The sequence below is a fragment of the Eulemur rufifrons genome, chromosome 14 (assembly GCF_041146395.1).
Source record: "Eulemur rufifrons isolate Redbay chromosome 14, OSU_ERuf_1, whole genome shotgun sequence".
NCBI classification, from domain to species: domain Eukaryota; kingdom Metazoa; phylum Chordata; class Mammalia; order Primates; family Lemuridae; genus Eulemur; species Eulemur rufifrons.
The window spans coordinates 34,772,893-34,793,172 of record NC_090996.1 but is presented as its reverse complement, the minus strand read 5'-3'; the positions used below and the strand labels follow the sequence as shown (position 1 = coordinate 34,793,172).

The 20,280-nt window shown below is 49.7% G+C and overlaps 1 protein-coding gene across 2 annotated transcripts in view; it reads left to right on the top strand.

The window, feature by feature from the left end:
- Nucleotides 1-6,117: 6,117 nt before the first annotated feature.
- Nucleotides 6,118-20,280, top strand: part of PDPK1 (3-phosphoinositide dependent protein kinase 1) — a 63,839-nt gene continuing 49,676 nt past the window's right edge. Inside the window, exon 1 of one of the 2 annotated variants that reach the window (XM_069487032.1) lies at nucleotides 6,118-6,249. In XM_069487032.1, the coding sequence (XP_069343133.1) occupies nucleotides 6,226-6,249 (24 nt within the window). In that variant the 5' untranslated portion in view covers nucleotides 6,118-6,225. The remainder of the gene's footprint in view (nucleotides 6,250-20,280) is intronic. The other variant, XM_069487031.1, reaches the window with a different exon arrangement.

Here is a 20,280-nt window from a genome sequence, read left to right as displayed (position 1 = left end):
GGTGGGGTGCCCGGGCTGGACTTAGCCCCGTGTCTCGTTCCACCCTGATCGTGCTGCGCCTTTTACCGCATTTACGTCACGTGCTTTTTTTCTGAATGGGTCTGCGCTTTTGCCATTGCTTTGCTGTTCTCTGCTTTTAAGTGGAACAACGCAAGTGGAGAACTCCCCAGGTGTGGCTGTGTGGGTCTGTCTCGCCAGCGTAAGAGGGTGGCCAGTATTCCCTAAGGTGGGAGGGTGCTCCCTAACCTACTGGCCAGACCCCTCCCCACCCCAGCGGGGACGCACCTGGCGGTGGGGGGACCGGCGTTCTGGGAGCCCAGACCCAAAAGGGACTCTGTGGCACTCCTCTTGGCCCTGTGGGTTTCTGGCCCCAGGACAGATACAGAAGGGCCCTCCGAATGAGTTCCTGTTGCTGCTGGAACGAAATCACCACAAACTTAGTGGTTTCAAACAACACATATTTATTATTTAGCAGTTCTGCAAGGCTGACTCAGAAATGGGTCTCAGCGGGCTGAAATCAAGGTGGTGGCAGATTTTTGTTTCTTCCCAGAGGCTCGGGGGGAGAATCCATTTCCTACCTTTCTCATCTTCCAGGGCTGCCGGTGTTCTGGATGGGGCCCCTCCCGTTTGCAAGGCCAGCAGTGTGGCTCACTTTGCATCACTGCGACCCCCACTCTTCCTATCTCTTGCTCTCATCTTTTGGGAATGCTCGGGATTATACTGGGCCCACATGGGTATGGATGTTCTCAACCGCTAGGGACTTTTACCAGTTTTTGGAGTGAGCCCACTTTACAGCTGGGGAAATTGAGGTTCAGGGAGGGCAAGTTACTTGCCTGAGATCTCATGCAAGTTTCTGTTTGTTGCCGATTCCCAGTCAAATTTTTTTCTCACTTGGCATGGTTTACATAGGAGGACATTTGCCCACAGGGCTTGGAAACCACTGGATTCCTTTGTCACCTTTCATCCGAGCATCTGCAGCCACCAGCAAATGCATCCTGGAAGCCTCAGGCTTGGTGAGCAGGGACTTTCGGGGCAGAGGCAGGAAACCATAGCAGTTGTCTTTTGAGAGCCCCCCTTCTCTCAGCTGAGTGTACCCTAACTGGTCTCTGTGCCTCTCCTTCGTCCTGTTTTCCAGACCCTGCAGAGCAGCTGCAGGGACAGTCTCAATTCTATCCTTTTATTAAAAGGATTTTTTCTGTAAAATTTGGATTCAGTCAAAAGGTCGCACTCAAGGACACAGAAGGCCACATGTGGCCCCAGGGTCACAGGTTGCCCTCCTCTGGTCTAGAAATAGAAACCAGGCTGGGGCCTTTGCCTGCGGAGTTCTTGGGCTTTATGGTGCAATGCCTTCTACAGGCTCAAAAACCTGAGGCAGTGGGCGGGGGCTTGGGCTGCACTTCTTGCCTGGCTTCTCCCCGTCTCCCTGCTTGCTGGCAGGTTGGAACCCCCTGCTCTGCCCATGACTAGTAGCTGTGGCCGCTGGCCTTGAAGGTGGCTCCCCAGTGATGGACCCTCCTGGAAGTTACACTCTGTGTGTCCCCTTCCACTTTCTGTCAGGTTGTGTGTGGGACCAGTGGATATGGTGTTTCACTGCCAGAGTTGGTTTACAAAACACACTGCAGCTTCCATCTTGGTTGGGTTCTCTCTCTTTTGATAACTGGCCTTGAGGAAAGCCAGCTGCCGTGGCACGAAGACACTCAGACTGCCTGCAGAGAGGCCCACAGTGTGGAAATAATCCTCTTTGGAAGTGGATCTTTTGGCCGTACTCCAACCTTTAGATGACTTGGCACTGGCTGCCTCTGCATGGCACCCACATGAGCGCACCTAGGGCAGACCACACAGCCAAGCCTCTCCCAATTCCCGACCCACAGAAACCACGAGATAACGTGCTTGTTGTTTTATGGGTCTACATCTTGGGATGGTTTGTTACACAGCAGTAGGTTACTAATACACTAGCTGTCCAGTGTTCCTTAGGCTCTGAACCCCGCTTCCTCCCTTATGCCCTGAGGGTGACAGGAGTGAGGGTCCTGAGAGAAGCAGCACAGCCACCACAGCCCTGCCAGAGCCCGGGACCTGGTGCACAGCCAGCGAGCACCCCCTGTACCTGCACAGCCCCCAGCCCCTGCAGGTGGTCATCTTGCCCCTCCCTGGGCAGAACATGACCTCACAATGTCAGGCCAAGTCACTGCATCCTTGGCCCAAGGTCATCCTTTGGCTCCAGACAGAGGCTCTGGGCAGGAAAGAGTCAGATAAGAGCCAGGGAGTGGTCCCTCTCTCCTCCAGCGGGGTGTCAATGAACTGCTGTTCATCTGCCCCGTGACCCGCTGTCCACAGTGAACTGCGATTGTGCTTCCTTTCTGGTACAGCTATTTTTTGGGAATATTCCTAATCTCTCTGTCAGCTTCTCAATTCAACTTTCTATGTGGTGGGAATCTATCATGTACAGTATTTTTCTGGAATCTTCTGGAACCCTGCTCCACTTGGGTCCAGGTGCTCCCTGCTGACAGCTTTTATTCTCCTCACCACCCATTTAAACATGTACTTTCTTCCCTGGGGCACTCCTGCAACTCCATTTGCCTGATTTTCTTTCTTCCCCACAGCGCGTATTGCCTGCTAATGTGCCATAAGATTTGCATGTTCATTATACTTGCACTCTTCCCCCACTCCTGCCAGTGGTACTGGAGTTCCACAAGGGCAGCGACTTTTGTGTTTTGTTCACTGATGAATCACCAGTGTCTAGTGCAGTACGTGGCATGGAAGGGAGGCTCAATAAATAATTGTTAAATGGACTTCCCTTCATCCCACTCCTGTGCATTCTGTTTCTTTTTGTTTCCTGGATCTCAGGTCTTTCTTGGTTTACTCCCTTATTTGGTAGAGCACATCCTTCCATAACTTTCTGAGAAAAGGTGCTTGTGATATATTTAGATTCTATAGTTATGCACATATTTACACTCATGTTTACTGTAGTCTGGCAGATTTCCTCACATGGAAGATGGTATTAAATATTGAGTATCTATCTCATAAGGTGGTAATGAGAAGTAAGGTAAGTCATATGAAATGGTTAGCATTCTCTCAGTACAAGTTTGTACTACCTTTTTTTTTGGTTTGTTTTATATGAAGAGGTGGGGGGTTGTGAGGAGGGGTGCTCAGTTGCCTTGTTTGTTTTTTGTTGAGACAGAGTCTCACTTGCCACCCTGGGTAGAGTGCAGTGGCGCCATTGTCGCTGCAACCTCTGACCCCTGGGGTGTAAGCGATCCTTTTGCATCAGTCTCCCGGGTAGCTGGGACTACAGGTGCACGCCCCACACCTGGCTGGGTTTTTTTTTTTTTTTTCCCTTGTCTTTTTGGTAGAGACGGGGTCTCACTCCTGTTCAGGCTGGTCTTGAACTCCTAGCCTCAAACAATCCTCTGGCCTCAGCCTCCCAGAGTGCTAGGATTATAGGCATAAGCCACCTCGCCCGGCCTTTTACTACTTTTGGAGGACTAAAATAAATATAAAAGAATGGTTATTGGGTGGCAGTTGAACACAGAGGCTAAAAGGAGGGCATTGGAGTCGATCAGGGTGGTTCTGAGTCCTGTGCTCTGTGACCTACTAACTATGACGGAAATCCCTGAAACCTTGGTGTCCTCATGTAAACAATGGGAAGGATCATAGCACCTATAACTCATGGGGCTGTTGTGTGGCACAGGCGGATACACTGCTCTTAATATGTAGAGGGCTATTGATGTAGAATAATGTTACCCATGTTCACCAATTTTTTTTTTTGTTGTTGTTTGTTTGTTTTTGAGGCAGAGTCTCATTCTGTCGCCCTGGGTAGAGTGCTATGGCGTCATCATAGGTCACAGCAACCTCAAACTCCTGGGCTCAAGCGATCCTCCTGCTTCAGTCTCCGGAGTAGCTGGGACTACAGGTACGTGCCATGGCGTCCAGCTAATTTTTCTATTTTTAGGGGAGATGGGGTCTCACTCTTGCTCGGGCTGGTCTTGAACTCTTGACCTCAAGCAGTCCTCCTGTCTCAGCTTTCCAGAGTGCTAGGATGACAGGCGTGAGCCACCGAGCCTGGCCCCATGTTCCTAAATGTTGAATGTGTCTTGGTATGGTGACAAGAGATGATGTCTACCTTGAACTTGCAATTCCATATGCTAAGAATTTATCCTAAGGAAATAAGTAAAGGTATGCGTGGATTTAAGTGCAGGGCCTTGTTAATCAGAAAAAAATGTGGGAACCATTTTAATGTTTGTTAAGAGAGAGTTTGGCCTGGGAAACATAGCAAGACCCCGTCTCTACAAAAAAAAATTTTAAATTAGCCATTCGTGGTGACAAGTGCCTGTAGTCCCAGCTACTCAGGGGGCTGAGGTGGGAGGATGGCTTGAGCCTAGGAGTTTGAGGTTGCAGTGAGCTGTGATGACACCACTGCACTCTAGCTCAGGCAACAGAGTGAGACCCTGTCTCTCCCACACACACAAAAGGGCCGGGCACGGTGGCTCATGCCTGTAATGGAAGGCTGAGGCAGGAGGATCACTTGAGCTCAGGAGTTTGAGACCAGCCTGAGCAAGAGCAAGACCCCGTCTCTACTAAAAATGGAAAGATTAGCCAGGCATGGTGGCCTTTGCCTGTAGGCACAGCTACTCGGAAGGCTGAAGGAGGATCACTTGAGCCCAGGAGTTTGAGGCTGCTGTGAGCTAGGCTGATGCCACGGCACTCTAGCCCAGGCAACAGGGTGAGACTCTGTTTCAAAAGAAAAAAAAAAGAACTTGGTGAACACAGGGATCCATAAACTATGGAATGTTGCCCCATAGGAGTTCTCTTCACGTCTTACAACTGAATAGAGCTGTACAGGATACAGGATGATACATTGTTAAGTGAAAAAAAAAAAAAAAAAGCAAGTATCAAAGCAGCATGAACAGCTTCAGCCCTTCTTGGGGGTAAGGGTTACATTTGCTTTTTCTTGTTGTTTAAGGTGTATAAACATGCAGAGGACAGGAAGACTGGATAGTCAGACAGGGTCTGTGTAACCTAGAGGCAGATGTACGGCTCTGGCACATGTCTGTCCTGGTACTACACTACCTTGGGCAAGTTACAGAATTGCCCTGTGCCTTGGTTTCCTCATCTGAAAAGTGGGGCAACAATACCAGGGATGCTTGTTTAGAGTAAATGAGATTAGGCATGAAAATGCCTCACTTAGAGTAAATGCTGAGTAAACATTAGTGGCTGTTACTGCTATTCAACAATTTATTCTGCCCACCTGGGGTTATGGATTCATTTATTTTATTGTTACTTGTAGCGTCTAAATTTTTATTTTTTATGATAAAGATATATTTCTTTGGAAATAGAAAAAAGGACTATTCAAAAATATGCAAAGTGTCAGATAACAAGGATGATCCTAATTTTGCTTAAAACATTAACATCGCACAATAATGTGAATGTAATGTCGCTGAATTGTACACTTAAAAACTGGTTAAGATGGTAAATTTTATGTGTATTTTATGACAATTAAAAAAAACCCCAGCATCAACATCATCTTCAACAGTTACAACGACAAAAGGAAAAAAAAGCCCCCACACACATTTATAGGCAAAGACAAAAGTTCTGAGAGTGTCTTCGGGACTATGAACGGTGATAGGATGGGCTTATTTTCTGCCTTATAAATGTGGCTTTATGGCCCGAATTTCCTTCCGCGAACGCTTGTTAGCTGTGAAACTAGTAAAGTTGCGTCTCCTGGCATTTGCGAAGGGCCGGCTCCAGCGGCCAGGCCGCGGGTTCGAGGCCAGCCCCGCCGCTGCCTCGGGCGTGACCTTGGCAGCCCCTCTGAGCCTCAGTTTCCCCGTCTGTCAGCTCGGAATGACAGCTCGCCCCCCGCCCCGCCCGGCCCCGCCCGCGGGCCCCAGGATTGGCTCGCGCGGGGTCCCCCTCCCCAGGCGGGGCCGGGCCGCTCCCGCCTGCCAGGTCCCAACCCGGAAATGCAGCTGGGGCGGGGGCGGAGCCCGCCTGGGCCGCGGCGGAGCGATGACGGGCGCGGCCAATGGGCGCGGACGGCGGCGACCGTGCGGCGGAAGTTCCGCCCGGCGTCGCGCGGGGGCGGGGCGGCGCCGGGGGCGGCGGGCGGCGGGGCGGGCGCAGGATGAGGGCAGCCATTGCTGGGGCTTCGCTGCGGGGAGGAGGACGCTGAGGAGGCGCCGAGCCGCGCAGCGCTGCGGGGGAGGCGCCCGCGCTGACGCGGGGCCCATGGCCAGGACCACCAGCCAGCTGGTGAGTGCGCGGCGGCGGGCTGGGCGTGGCGGCCGCCCGGGTCCGCGAGGCGCGACGGCCCCGGGTCCCGAGGGCCGGGCGGCGCCTCATCTGCTGCCGGGCGGCCGGCCGGGGACAGCGGGCGCCGGCCAGGGGCGCCGCTCGGGTGCTGCGGGGAGCCGGGACTCCGGCCCGGGCTGCGGCAGGCGCCGGGGGCGCTGACAGACACGCGGCGGGCGGGGAAGGCCGGGGAGGTGTCACCGGGCCAGGCGGGGTGGAAGTGCTTGGAAAGTTTGTTTTCTGCTTGGCGCAGGCTGGAGCCGAGTCTCCGGGCTACCTCTCGGTTGTGTCTGCGGAGGAACCGCCCTGGGTCTTCACCTGGAACGGGGTTCCGGTGCCTCCGCCTGCAAGAGGGGCAGAAGGTGCGAGTTCTCGCTGAAAGCACCTGATGCTCCAGGACCCCGTTTCCAAGTACTTGAGTAGAGTGGTCTGGTAAACTTTCGCTGCCCGGCGATGGGCATTTGGGTGCTTTTCCTGCCTTGTGGCTCTGCTCAGTGCTGTGGGAAGCCCCTGGGGGGCCGGGCTTGAAGGCGTCACTCAGAGGAAAGTAAGCTTGACAGGTAGGAAGGATTTTAGGGGAAAAGACCCAAACGAACCACTTGTTGGGTGAAATGTTTTGCTAAAAGTACCTCTGGTGTGTCTATGTTTTTTCTTTGTTGCTAAAAGTATCCCTAGTGTTTTTATGTTTTTTACTTGTTAAGTTCTGGAGTCTTAGGATGATGGTATAAGAATTTATACTTTGTATGCGATGTGAAGTGGGTAATGAAAGAATGTCTAGAGAGCTTGCAAAATTTAATTTAAAAGACAAATCCCTTAAATGAAGGAAGAGCCAAGAAATTTACTTGACCCCTTCCAGGATTCGGCTCTGTGGTTCTTAGTCTTTTTCGGAGGTCCATGGGGGGTCATGAGCCCCTTTGAGAATCTGAGGAAAGATATGGTCTCTCTTCTGAGAAAAGCGCACAGCTACCCTGAATTTTGTAACTGCTTCAGGGGGTCCTTGAACCTTCAGCTTATCTGTGGATTCAGGTTGAGAACCCTGTTTTATAGAGATGTGTGATAATTGATCTGAAGTCTCAGAGAAGGAGGACCTGTCAGTTTAGAAAAACGGTGAAAGGAGAAAGGGATGCCTTTTGACCGTTGAGACAGATGTGGCTATACCCCGGAGTGCCTGGGCTAACTCGCAAAAACACGAATTAGGCTGCTTGGCCAACGTGTGTGGAGGCTGGGGCCGTCGGTCCCAGTGAAGCGTATGGAGTGAACTTGCGCACAGTGACGCCGTTGCAGTGCAAGGTGTGTGTTTGACAGCGTCGTGGGAAGAAGAAAAGAGCACATTTTCTCATGGCCTTGGCATTGCACATGTGGACATTTGCACTTTTCTTGACACAAGGCGGCTTTTTAGTGCAAAAACACTGGAATCCAATGAACAAAACGATTTACAGAATAGAGGATAGAGTTCCACGTAAGGAAGTGTGGGGAACCAGGCTTTTGCATCTTTGTGGAGATTCTCCCACAGGTACGTATGTGCCGTATTTCCTGTCAGTAATGGCAGAGACAGCCCAATGTTGGATTTGCACCCGGGACAGATAGATTTTCAGGGTTCAAGTGGGTTTGCATCTGGATTTTAAGGTGGTACTCTGTATACTAGAAGTGTACGAGAAGCCCTCCTCCCAGTGACTAACTTTTCCCGTCTTTGTGCGCGCACAGCCAACAGGGGGAGCAGTGCCGGCTGTGAAGGTAGGACGGGCTGGCCTGGTCTGATTCCAGCCGGAGGCCGTGAGTACCCTTTATTGTGCTGACTGGCTCGAAGGCAGGCACTTCGCTAGGTACCTTCACACCGTGTTGCAAGGTGGATGTCCTTCCTGTTTTACAGGGGCAGAAACTGAGGTACAGTGAGGGTAAGCACCTGCCTCATTAATTAAGTAGAGTGCAATGTGGCAGTGACCCCAATGTCTCCTGCCCCTCACGTAAGGAACCCCAGAGGGAGGGTCTGCCAGGCAGCTCAGCATAAGGAAGTCCTCAGTGCCACTGCCCAGGATGTCTTCCCAGGGGCTGGGCCTGAATGTGTTGACTGTGCCGTGCTGGAGGCGGGAGAGGTGTCTTCCTATGGAAGGACGGCACACACATGTTTTTGGGCAGATGGCTGGGCTCTCTGACCCCTGGGGCTCAGCCTGCTGCTGTCAGAAAGCAGCTGTTAGGAAAGAGGCTCTGCTTCCGCCTTTTTGAGGGCTGCTGCTCCTGAATGGGTGAGGCTTGGAATCCTCTCTTTGGAACGATGTGTAATGATTTTGTTAGACGTAGAATTGGGGGATTAGGCTGAGTGGCTCTCTGCACACTCTAGGTGGCTCTGTCTTTTGTAAGGGTGCCTGCAAAAGCTGTGGGAAAAGCAGAGAGCATGGAGAAAAGTGGCTTCCGATTTCCATACTCCCTCTTGGGTAGCTTCTCCTCATGTGGCTGGTCCAGTGTGCATCAGAATTTGTCTCTGTCCCTGGCAATGTCGTGACAGCTGGAACAAGCTGAGTCCAGAGCTGGCAAGGTGAGGTCCTGATACCAACAAGAGGTGGAAGATTAGGTAGGTTCTGCTCTTTTGACATGTGTTGCATGAGGTGGACCTAGCAGTGGAGATGTGGGGCCTGAGAAGAGGCTTTGGGCAGCTCTTCAAGGCAGGTCTTAGGCTGTAGGCCACCTTCAGCACAGCTTCGAGGAGAGGAACAGGTGGCTTCTGGGTGTGTCCCCCTTTTCAGCCTCTGCTCTCATCCCCTGAGCCAGGGTGTGAGTGCTCACGGGCAGCGGATTGGCGCTGCGGGGGGATGTAGTCAGGCAAGCGGGTGAGCTGGGAAGGGCTGCAGAAATGAGGGTGTGTGCAGCCAGGCCCTTCTGGGATGATGTGTTTGGAGGAGAGCGAATCTTCATGGAAACAGACTTTGCTAGGCTCGCACATGGTGTTTCAGTTCTGTGAGGAGAGCGTGTAGTTGCTGCTGAGGAACACTGGGTGTGGAAATGACTCCCTCAGCAGGTGCAAGGGCTAAGGCCAGTGTGTGTGTGTGTGTGTGTGTGTGTGCGCACCACGCCTGCCTGTGTGATGACAGGTGGCAATGGGGGTGCACAGTGCAGTTGTTTTGAAGGCAGGTTCAAAGGGCAGTTTGCTGGGGAGGAAGTGCTGGTGTGGAAACTCTTAGGTTTTAGACATGGACTGCTCAGGTCTTTTCAGCAGTATGTTCTTCCGTAACTGGACTGCATTCTTCACTTGCTCAGACCATTTAAAAAAATTAATTGAATATTGAGAACAGGTTGTATGTTCAGGCTCTAGCTGGTAGATCACAGGCAGGGTACATTTTCTCAAACAATAATGGGGAGTGTGTTCTGGTGTGTTCTCTCAGAGGAGAAAGTCCTATTTGGGTTCATGATGGTTGTTGGGGTCTATTTTCTGTACCTGATATTGGTTGCATTTAATAGTTGCACATCTGTTTCTATTCGTTTGTCCCATATTTAAACTGCAATTTTTACTCCAAGAAATTCCAGGTCATTTTGAATCTGTTAAGAGAGATACTCAGTTCATTATAAAGGAGTGGCTTTTAAAAGGGGCTTCAAATCCTTTACCAGAGCACCTGATTCTGGTTTCTGTTTAAATAGTTGAGTTACACATAAGCCCACAGAATCTAAAGGTGACAGTGCTGCCGGTTCTGTGTACGAAGAGCATGGGTGAATCTGCCATCAGCAGCCCTGTACTGAGCACAGCCCCCTACAGAATAAACAGCGTGTGGTTTCTGTCTGGAATTTGGCCTGATGAAGGTGGGCATATAATGGTTCCTGGATGGGCCAGTGACTTCCTTCCCTTCACAGACAGGATTAAGGGCCCTTTGTACCAGCCTCCGTGCTGGGGACTGGCCCAATCTGTGTTTCATATCGGCTTGCACCTACAGGGAATCGAAATATTTAAAGATGTGGTTGGAAGGTATGTCTGGAAGTCGGTTCCGGAGGTCCGCGTCTTCTGTGTATTTGTGGAGCGAGTGGCAGGTCTGCCCACGTTGGAGGGCCGAAGAGAGGCTGTGTGTCTCAGCAGTATGGCAGTCAGAATTCATCCGGCTAAAGGTTTGGTTTTTACAATAAATTCATTGTTAAAGTCCCATTCTTCAACTTGTTTTGTCCCATTTTGGAATTAATTTTCCTGCAGTAGAAAGGGGTTGTGGCTCAGAGTGACAGCTGTACATTGAGTGCTGCCAGAGAGGCTGGTAGGACTTGGGGGGGAATCCTCACTGATGTGCTTTGACCGAGGGAAGTCTGGAGGAAGGTTTGAGCTCCCATTGCAGTTCTCCCTCTGTGCTTTCAGGAGACCCAGAGGTGGGAGGCAGCACAGCACTTGCAGTGGCCGTGGTACCTTCCAGTCTTTTTTTTTTTTTTTGAAACAGAGTGTCACTCTGTTGCCCGGGCTAGAGTGCCGTGGTGTCAGCCTAGCTCACAGCAACCTCAAACTCCTGGGCTCAAGCGATCCTCCTGCCTCAGCCTCCCGAGTACCTGGGACTACAGGCATGTGCCACCATACCCGGCTAATTTTTTTCTGTATATATTTTTAGTTGTCCATATAATTTTTTTCTATTCTTTTTTTTTTTTTAGTAGAGATGGGGTCTCGCTCTTGCTCAGGCTGGTCTCGAACTCCTGAGCTCAAACGATCTGGCTGCCTCGGCCTCCCAGAGTGCTAGGATTACAGGCATGAGCCACCGCGCCAATCCTACCTTGCAGTCTTGAGTGTGGTGCTGTGTGCACCCCGGACTTGTAGTGCAGCTGGGCGGGGGGCCAGGGCGGTGAAGGAGGCATTCACTCTGCAGGGGGCGTGCACTCTGCCGCTGCATCCTCCTCTTCCATGGCCATCGCTGTCCTTCTCCCCCTTTTCTGGTGAGGGAGGACTCCAAGGCCTTGCTGGCTGAGTCCCCAGGTGTCAGCACTCCTGCCTCCCCTCCTCCTCTCCTGGCCTGTCACTGTGTTCCTCTTCCGTGAGGGGCCCTGCCTCAGGTGACCTGCCAGGGCCTCTCTTACCAGCCTGCACGGCCCAGGGAGTGTCTGGGATGTGCGCGGCTGCTCTGTTGTAGTCAATTCTCATCTTCTCCAGGCCCTTCCTCTTTGCCGGAAGAAATTCCTCCATGGGAACCCCCCTGTGGCTGTGCAGTCTTTTCTGACCAGTCCGCCTTTTCCCCCAAGCCTTTGGTCTGCACCAGAGTCTGTTACATGGTCCATGTTCTGTTTCTCTAACACAGGTTTTGCACCTTGTTCTGTCTTCTTTTTTCTGAGCCTGGAGTCTCTAGGCGGCATCTGTTACTCTCTTTCATGCTTTCTCTTCGTGGTTCTCATACCTGGGCTTCCTGTGGTGTATTGGTCACACGCCTGCCTGTCTTAACCATTTTTGCGTTTTATTAAGGAAAACGTGTCTGAATCCTGCATGTAGATTCTGACTCTCCTTGGTTCAGAGCTGTGTATGTTTGAGGGGTGCAGGGTCTCACCATAAAATGTTGTCTACTTAATGCCAAATATGAAGGCTTTCCAAATGATGACCAAGTCAATGGTTAAAAACACGGACCCCTGTTCCACCTGTTCATTATCCATGGAAATATTTTAAAAGGGTATAGCTTTTTTTTGTATGTATATTATACTACAGTAAAGTATTTTTGTTTTTTTAAGATGGAGTCTTGCTTTGTCACCTGGGCTAGAGTGCCATGTCCTCAGCCTAGCTCACAGCAACCTCAAAGTCCTGGCCTCAAGCAATCCTCCTGCCTCAGCCTCCCGAGTAGCTGGGACTACAGGCGCTCGCCACCACGCCTGGCTAATTTTTCTATTTTTAGTAGAGATGAGGTCTCACTCTTGCTCAGGCTGGTCTCGAACTCCTGACCTCAAGCAATTGTCCTGCCTTGGCCTCCCAGCGTGCTAGGATTACAGGGGTGAGCCACCACACCGGGCCTACAATAAAAAGTTTTAAAATGTAAATAGTTTAACAACACTTTGCCAGGTTGCAGGACAATGTGAACATACATAATGCCACAGGTTAAAATGGTAAGTTTTATGTATCTATATTTTATCACAATTTAAAAAGAAATCACTTTCCCCAAATGAAATGGCAATAGGTAGTGTTTGAGGATGGAAGCTGGAACTCACTGCTCAGGTGGGGGTGGCAGTGGTAAGTCACCAATGTGCATTCAGAGAGCGGGAGCGAGAGAGAGAGCACGAGAGAGAGAGACTATTTGATGTAACAATTCAGTTTTTGGGACTTTAATTTCAGAAAATAATTAAGGTGTGTGAAAGATTTTACTACTAGAATATTTATCACAGCTCTGCAATAGGGGAGAATTGGAAATATCCTGAATTCCCCTCGGCCAGAGAGAGGTTGAGAACACTGGTGAGTCCCTGTACACAACATGCTCAGCGTAGACACAATTTTTTTCTCCCAATACTTTCCATCTACTTTTGGTTGAGGGCCAACTGTGTTTTCCTGAGAGGTGGTTACAAAGTGTCTCTAAGTGAAAAGACCTGGTTGCAAAGCAGCACCGAGGCATAACTTTTCTAAGGCCCAGAAAAAAGCCTGGAAGGTGGTTTCTGGAGGAGGTTGGTGGGGCTGGAGCAGGACCAGGCGTTCAGCTCGCAGCAGGGAGACAGCGGTGAGTAGGGTGGTCCTGGCCCCTGTCGTCCGGGGCTTACCGAACTGACCGTGATCCTTTTCCCTTAATTTTTATTTTGAACAATTTCTAAACTAAAAAGAGTTGAAAGCATAGTACAGTGAATATCCATTGTTCCTTCCTTAGATTCTGCCAGTTGTTAACTTGCCTGATACTTGCTGTGTGTGCTCTCCCACCTCCCAAAATTTTGTTCTGTTCTTTTTATCAAGTGAAAGTAAGCCACAAATGTAGTAGCACACAACATGCTCACCCCACATTCCTCCCCAGGTGCCTTTGCTCCTGCACACATGCATCTTCACCACAACACCTGAGACAGCTGGCATCGACACCAGGTTATCCAGTACGCAGGCCACTTGGTCCCCAAAACCATCTTTTTTTTTTTTTTTTTTTTTTTTTTTTTTGAGGCAGAGTCCTGCCCTGTCACCCTGGCTAGAGTGCTGTGGCATCAGCCTAGCTCACGGCAACCTCAAACTCCTGGGCTCAAGCAATCCTTCTGCCTCAGCCTCCCGAGTAGCTGGGACTACAGGCATGCGCCACCATGCCCGGCTAATTTTTTCTGTATATTTTTAGTTGTCCAGATCATTTCTTTCTATTTTTTAGTAGAGAACAGGGTCTCGCTCTTGCTCAGGCTGGTTTCGGACTCCTGAGCTCAAACGATCTGCCCGCCTCGGCCTCCCAGAGTGCTGGGATTACAGGCATGAGCCACCTCGCCCGGCCAGAATATACTAACTTTTATTACTATGAGCATGTTTACTTATCACAACTAATTTAGTATCAGTACAAGCTGCATTGGCGCATTATTTCTGGACAGGTTTTGGCATTGTTGGAGATGATAAATGAAGAAAAAAAGGTAATAGTTGGAATTCTAGGCCTGCCTTTGAAATTTTACCTTTGGAAAGGGCGATAACTAGGTATTGTTTGCATAACTGAGTGACAGAACATTTGGTTTTATTGAAATTTAAAATTAAAAGTAATCTCGAGTTCAAGATGCTATCTTGAATCTGTCTTTGAAGCAAGAGATGTTTAATTCTGGGGTCCCTGACTGATGGAGGATCTCTGGCCTAGCTGGCTGTCCCCAGTTGTCATTCCCATCTGTCTAGAGCTGGCTGTTGTTTTGATGTGAGGGCGCGTGCCCTAAGTGGACGGTGCTTCACCGTCTGACTTCTGGGATTGAGCGGGATGCATCTTTTGCTGCTAACATCAGTGCAGGTGTTATGCTGGTGTGGCCTTCGCCCACGGCTTATCCACACGAGGCTTGGCAGCCTCCCAGCTTCCCTCAGAAGTGGAGAGTGACTGAGTGGCTCGGGTGTATGGTTTTGGAGCCACAGCCAGGGGGAACTGGATCTGACAATTGAATCCTGAGCCCAGAGGATGGGATCTTTCTTGCATCTCTCTGTCATCTAGATCTTTTCTTTTCATTCATCAGGACCTACCTGACCCTTGAAATTATATTTCAAAACCATTGGTTGCTTTGTATACTAAAGCAATTCCCTTCCTGGGAATTTTTTTTTTTTTTGAGATGGGGTCTTGCCTTGTTGCCCAGGCGGGATTCCCACTCCTGTGCCCAAGCAATCCTCCCGCTTAAGCCTCCTGAGTAGCTGGAATTACAGGTGCTCGCCACTGTGCCCAGCTCCTTCCTGGGAAATTTTGACTACCAAATGTTGGATTAAATCTGGATTAGTTGAATATAGTGTCAGGCATGCAGTGTTCTGAGCTGACACTCTCCACATTGGCCCTGCCGCCATGTCCTCACATGGCCAGGCCCTGGGTTCCTAACCTACAGGAGAGCTTTGCCCAAGAAGCGCCATGCCAAGGCAGTCACCACAAGGCAGTAGTTTTCCCAACGGGAGGACACTTTCCCTGAAGATCTTAGGATCAGATCCTAGCGGCTCTTCTGACTTGAAGCTCCTTTTCCTTCCTGACGTGGGGGCCCTGATCTCGTCGTCGCTTTTGCTGCTTGGGCAAGGTCCAAGAGGGCTTTTCCTAGGCCTTGACTTTTTTCATATTTCTAAGGTGTCCTGTGGTGTCTGTGGGTGGGTGGTGCAGCTACCTGCAGAGCCACAGCTGTGCCCCCAGGATGCTTGTGTAGCTGATGGTCCTGGGGGACCCCCTTGTCTCAAGGTTTCCTGCTGTGCACCCATCCAATGAGTGTTGAGTGAGTGAGAGCCCCACGACTGGGGGAGGGGTGGGGTGAGTCCCCTGTCAGAGCCTTAGACCCAGTATGTGCCGACATTGGCCAGCATGTAGCACTACCTGGACTTCCCTTTGGGAAATGATGGGATGGACTAGTCTTTGGGAGAATGGCCTGAGCATTGACTTTGCTCAGTCATGTCTTGGGAAGCTTTGATCTGGAGAGTCCCAGTGGCCAGACCTGGGGAAGCAGCTAAGTTAGCAAGCTGACTTACCAGCACGCCAGGAAGCCTGATGGCTGCTCATTTCCGGGTCGTGTCATTATTACGGGGAGCCCTTCCTTGAGGGTGAGCACTTAGCTGTTCTGCTTGTCTCTCTCCCAGCTGGGACTTGCGCTGGACTGAGGACTACACTGTTGCTCAGAGCACTCGCAGCAGCTCAGCATTTACTGCCCGCTTTTTCCATTGTTAACTCATTTTTTCTTCCTGCAGTTTGGCATTTTTCTTTCATGAGTTTTTTTTCATCGGTCAAAATTATAGTCTTCCACTGATTGTATGTACATAGCTAGTTATTATCAGACATACAGTTTTAAAAATGTGCATCTAAATCATCTAAATATAGATTTTATTTGTGAACGTATTTTATTCTCCAAAAAAAGGTCTTTTGAACTAAATGATGCTTTTTTTTTTTTTTTTTTTTACCTTAGCAAACTCTGCTTTTGTTAACATTTTTCAGGTATTTTATACAATGTCCCTCAGTTTGGGTTTGTCTGATGTTTTCTTATGATTAGACAGGTTATAGGTTAGGGAGAATCCCACAGAAGTGAGGTGCCCTTAATGCATTATATCAGGGGTACGTGACATCCACATGACTTATTGCTAGTGATGCTAAATAAAATTAGTTTTACCTTTGCTTTTTTTTTCCCCCTTGAGATTTGATCTTGCCATGTTGCCCAGGCTGGTCTCAAACTCCTGGGCTCAAGTGATCCTCCTCCAGCATCCCAAAGTGCTGGAACTACATGTATGTGCCACCATGCCTGGCAAAATTAGTTTTACTGTACTAAAATTAGGTCTTTGGTTCTGCTCTACTCTCTGCTACTTGCAGTTTGTGTCATAGATCGTAGAACAACCACGGTATTTTAATTTTGGAAGAGATCTTTATGGTTACCCAGTTGGATCCTTCCACTTTCCAGATGGAGACACTTAGGACCTGGAGGGCTTCTGACCACGTACGGGGTTAGAGCCACGTGGAGTCCAGGCACCTCCCTGCTCTGACCACTTTCTGTAGGCACGGACACTCCCAGGACACTCTGCAGAGACAGAGACGTCCTCAGCAGTGCAGATGAGCCTGAACGTGCTCACTGAACTGGTTTCTAATCAGGGGCAGGTCTGTGTCCCTCTGGAGGACTTGAAGGTGGCTGTTTGTGATCTAATCTGCTCCGCTTAGGCGGGCTCGTCGCTGTGTGCTTTCTTGGCAGGTGGGAGGATAGGTTGGTATCACCTGGCTTTTGTAAAGTAGGTGGTCAGCTTTGATACATTCTCCTCTAGTTCTTTTTTCCTTCAGGTGAAGCTACAGTGTTGTTTATTGTCTGCACACCTTTGCCTTGGGACCTCATCTGTGGGCTGTTACGTTGTTTGAGGCTTTTAAATTGAACAGGGTGGACTTTCTTCTAGTGCAGAACTCAGGAGGTAGGCGTTTCAGGAAATTCGTGAGTTTAGTTTGTTTCCTTACCCATCTACAGATTCACCCCTCTAGCTTCCTTTCCGCACGACCACAGCAAAAACAGGACACGCATACGACGGTAGGAGCTGGCGGGAAGACCAGGCACAGGTATAACGGGAACACAGCTTGAGGGGATGATGGTGGCGACCGGCAGTTGGTAATTGGGGCCTGTGCAGGCGGTGGGCTGAGAGGCCTCAACATCAGTGCTGCCCGGGTCTCTGGCCTGTCCGCAGCTTGTGTTGAGGTGCTTGGAGTTGGAGAGAAGGCGAAATACCAGACTGTGCCTCCCGCCTCGCCTCTGGTAGCTAAACTTTAAATTGGTGATTGCTTGGAGGTGTGGGAGAATGTCATGCTTGACAAAATCTTTCTTTTTGTTTTTTTCTTTTTATTCTTTTGGCCATCCCCAGTCTGAAGGAGACAAAATAGATCTTTCTGCATGCTGATGACGTTCTGAACAGAATCCAAGGCATCTTAAGGAACTCTGTGTGACGTCTCACTGGTCCCTTGGCTGCTCTCGGGAATCCAGCACCTTGCCTAGGGAGACTCTGTTCATGTGGGGAATACACAAGCCATGGCCAGGAGGGACAGAGTAACACAGTGCACGCTGAGGTTGAAGGACAGAGGAGGAGAGGGCAGAGCTAGTGGGCTAGTGTGAGCAAGAGGCCAGTGACCAGGGGTGCTGCAGCAACTAGAGGGGTCCCCAGCCCAGCAGAGTACGGATTGTTCTTGAAGGAGAGTGGCAGTCCAGCCAGTGGGGATGGGGAGGGCTTGATGGGGCTGGACCCCAGAGGGGAAGGTTCTCATCTCATTGGAAGTACCCGTGCACTCCAGACTTCATTTCAGTGTTTGACGTTTTGGTCTTGGAGGCCAAGGAGGTTTCCTGTAAGGAGCTGGGTCAGACGCTGAGCAGTGGGAAAGAGGCAGCCAGGGCAGGAGGGGAATGCTTAGCACCTGCTAGCCCTTAGCTACCAGTAGATTCCCAGACTAGATTGCGGGGAAAACGTTTCCTGAATGAATGTAATTCTGAAGGAAAGATTCGTATTTAAGTGGTATTGGCTTCAGGTTGGAAACTCAGTTTTTCCTAGTTGTCAGCTTTGGTATGTTAAATTATTAATTTTGGCAAAACAGAAGGGAAGAGCCTGTTGATATGATTATTTTCTGACTAAGAATAGGTTTCACTGAGTAAAGCTTTTAATGCATCGTCATTCTAAATTTTATCCAAGGTGATTTGGCTGTGAAGTGGAATCTCAAGCTTATGGATTGGGTTAATTATCTTTGAAGTGCTGCTGCTTTTCTGATACAGCTCCGGTGGTTAATGATTCCTGCCCCTGGAAGCTACTAGATCATTTATCTACTCATTAGCCAGTTTGAGTGAAAGAACTGACAAAGCTGGAGGAATGCTCAGAAGGTTTATGGGCCCCACGTGGTCTCAGCAATGTCCAGGGAGGACTTAGTGGCTCCTGTGGTGGATGGGTCCCTCGGAGGTCTCGCCTGCACCCTCTTCTCACCAAGAGAGGGTCCTGGGGGCCATTCCTGCTGACTCTGGCAGGCTGCCCTTGTCCTTTGCAGTTTTCAAAGTGACTGCTTAGAGGAAACCTAGACCTGCCCTCCCCTCACTCAGAGATCATCACCCTTAACATGTTGATATCTGTCTTTTTTAAGCCAAATTTGGGACATAATTTTGCCACCTGTTTTCACTTAACATTTTGCGTGAGCATTTCTTTATTTTTTTTTTTTTATTACATTGCTCAGTTCTACTAGAGTGAGCATTTCTTTAACACTCCACTTCTAGTGGCTGCATAGTACTACTTTCTGTGGGTGAGCCACTGTCGTCCTGTCCTTAGGCATTTGCTTAGGTTGTTTCCAGTTGCTGGGAGTAATTTCTTTTTCTTTTCTCTTAAAGATAGAGTCTCGGGGCTCTGTCACTCCGGATAGAGTGCAGTGGCATCATCGTAGCTTACTGCAACCTCAAACTCCTGGGCTCAAGCCATCCTCCTGCGTCAGCCTCCCGAGTAGCTGGGACTACAGGCATGCGCCACCACACTGGCTAATTTTTTCTGTTTTTGGTAGAGATGGGGTCTTGCTCTGGCTGGTCTTGAACTCCGGACCTCAAGCAATCCTCCTGCCTCAGCCTCCCAGAGTGCTATTGCACAGCAGTTGCCCTTTGTGGTGGAAGCCTGTGGGGGTGGGAGGAGGCAGCAGTGGTCACTTCCCTGACACCTCCTGCCTCCACCTGGTCTGGGCCTAGCTTTGGGGGATTTCCTGGGGTGAGAGGAGGTTCTTACCAGAATGCTCTTTGCGATTGACCACAGCCAGCCTGAGAACAGTAACCCCTTGGGGATGAGCTGGTTGGATTTGGGGTCAGCTTCCCACAGCTTTTATACAGTGGCCTAAAGAGAGATGTTCCTGCTTGCTCTGTGTGTGTGTGTGTGTGTGTGTGTGTGTGTGTGTATCTGTCTGTTGGTTGCACCTGTTGCAGTGCATGCCAAAGCTCTGGGCTCCAGAGCACACGTTGGCATTTAAAGGCAGCTTGGCTTTTTGAGCTGGGGATCCTTTCCATTGCTGGCTGAAGCGTTAAGCTGTGTGACAGCATCTTGACCATAGAAGGCTCTGATTTCAGTCTTGATTCCCCTCCTGTGTGTTAGGGAACTCAGCCTTCCTATGTAGTTTTGTCCTGGAAGTTAGAGTTGGGCCTCCTAATGTAGCAGGTATTTAATGCAGTTTTACTCACAGATAAATGAACAGCATTTGGAAATGGGACATGCTTCATTTTGTCCTTGAAAAGCTTATTTTATGATCTAATGACACTTGATTGGGAAAACTTTATTCATGTGTCTTCTATGTTATTTAATAGTAAAGTGCGTATAGCTGGCGCCCCACGAGCTGGGCCTGCTCAGGTGCTTCTTGTGGATTAACTCATTAAGTCCTCGGGCCTGGGAGGTCAGTTCTCCTCCTCTCTGGCTTGCAGATGAAGAATCGGAGCCACGGAGAGGTGCGGAGGTGCGGTAATTTGTCCGAGGTCGGAGGGCTAAGGCAGAGCTGGGAGTCCAGCCCCAGGCAGTGTAGGAGCTCTGACATTGCACCTGTAATGTATCTGGCACTTTGAGGCCCCGGGACTAGTTCATGTACAAAGGGTTTAGACAGTTTAGTAGCTAATGATTAGTCTTTTGGATCTATTCTGGTGATATTGTGGACTTAAATTCTTCCTCAGCAGGTTCTTAGGAGAAAAAAAAACCTCTTAACAGCCAATATGCGTTTAATCTAATTCTAATTCCCTAAATATCGGGTGTGTAGAGAACAGCGGCCTTCTCCTGAGGCTGAAAGACTGTTTCTTACTGCACCAGCCCTGAGTCTTTGGAAGCTTCTAGTTTCCCAAGCTCATTCTTTATATATTTTTTTCATGTTCACCTGTGGTTCCATGCATCATTCTTTATTAAAAATCCTTGCTTAATTTGCATTTTATCTTAGAGAATATACAGAG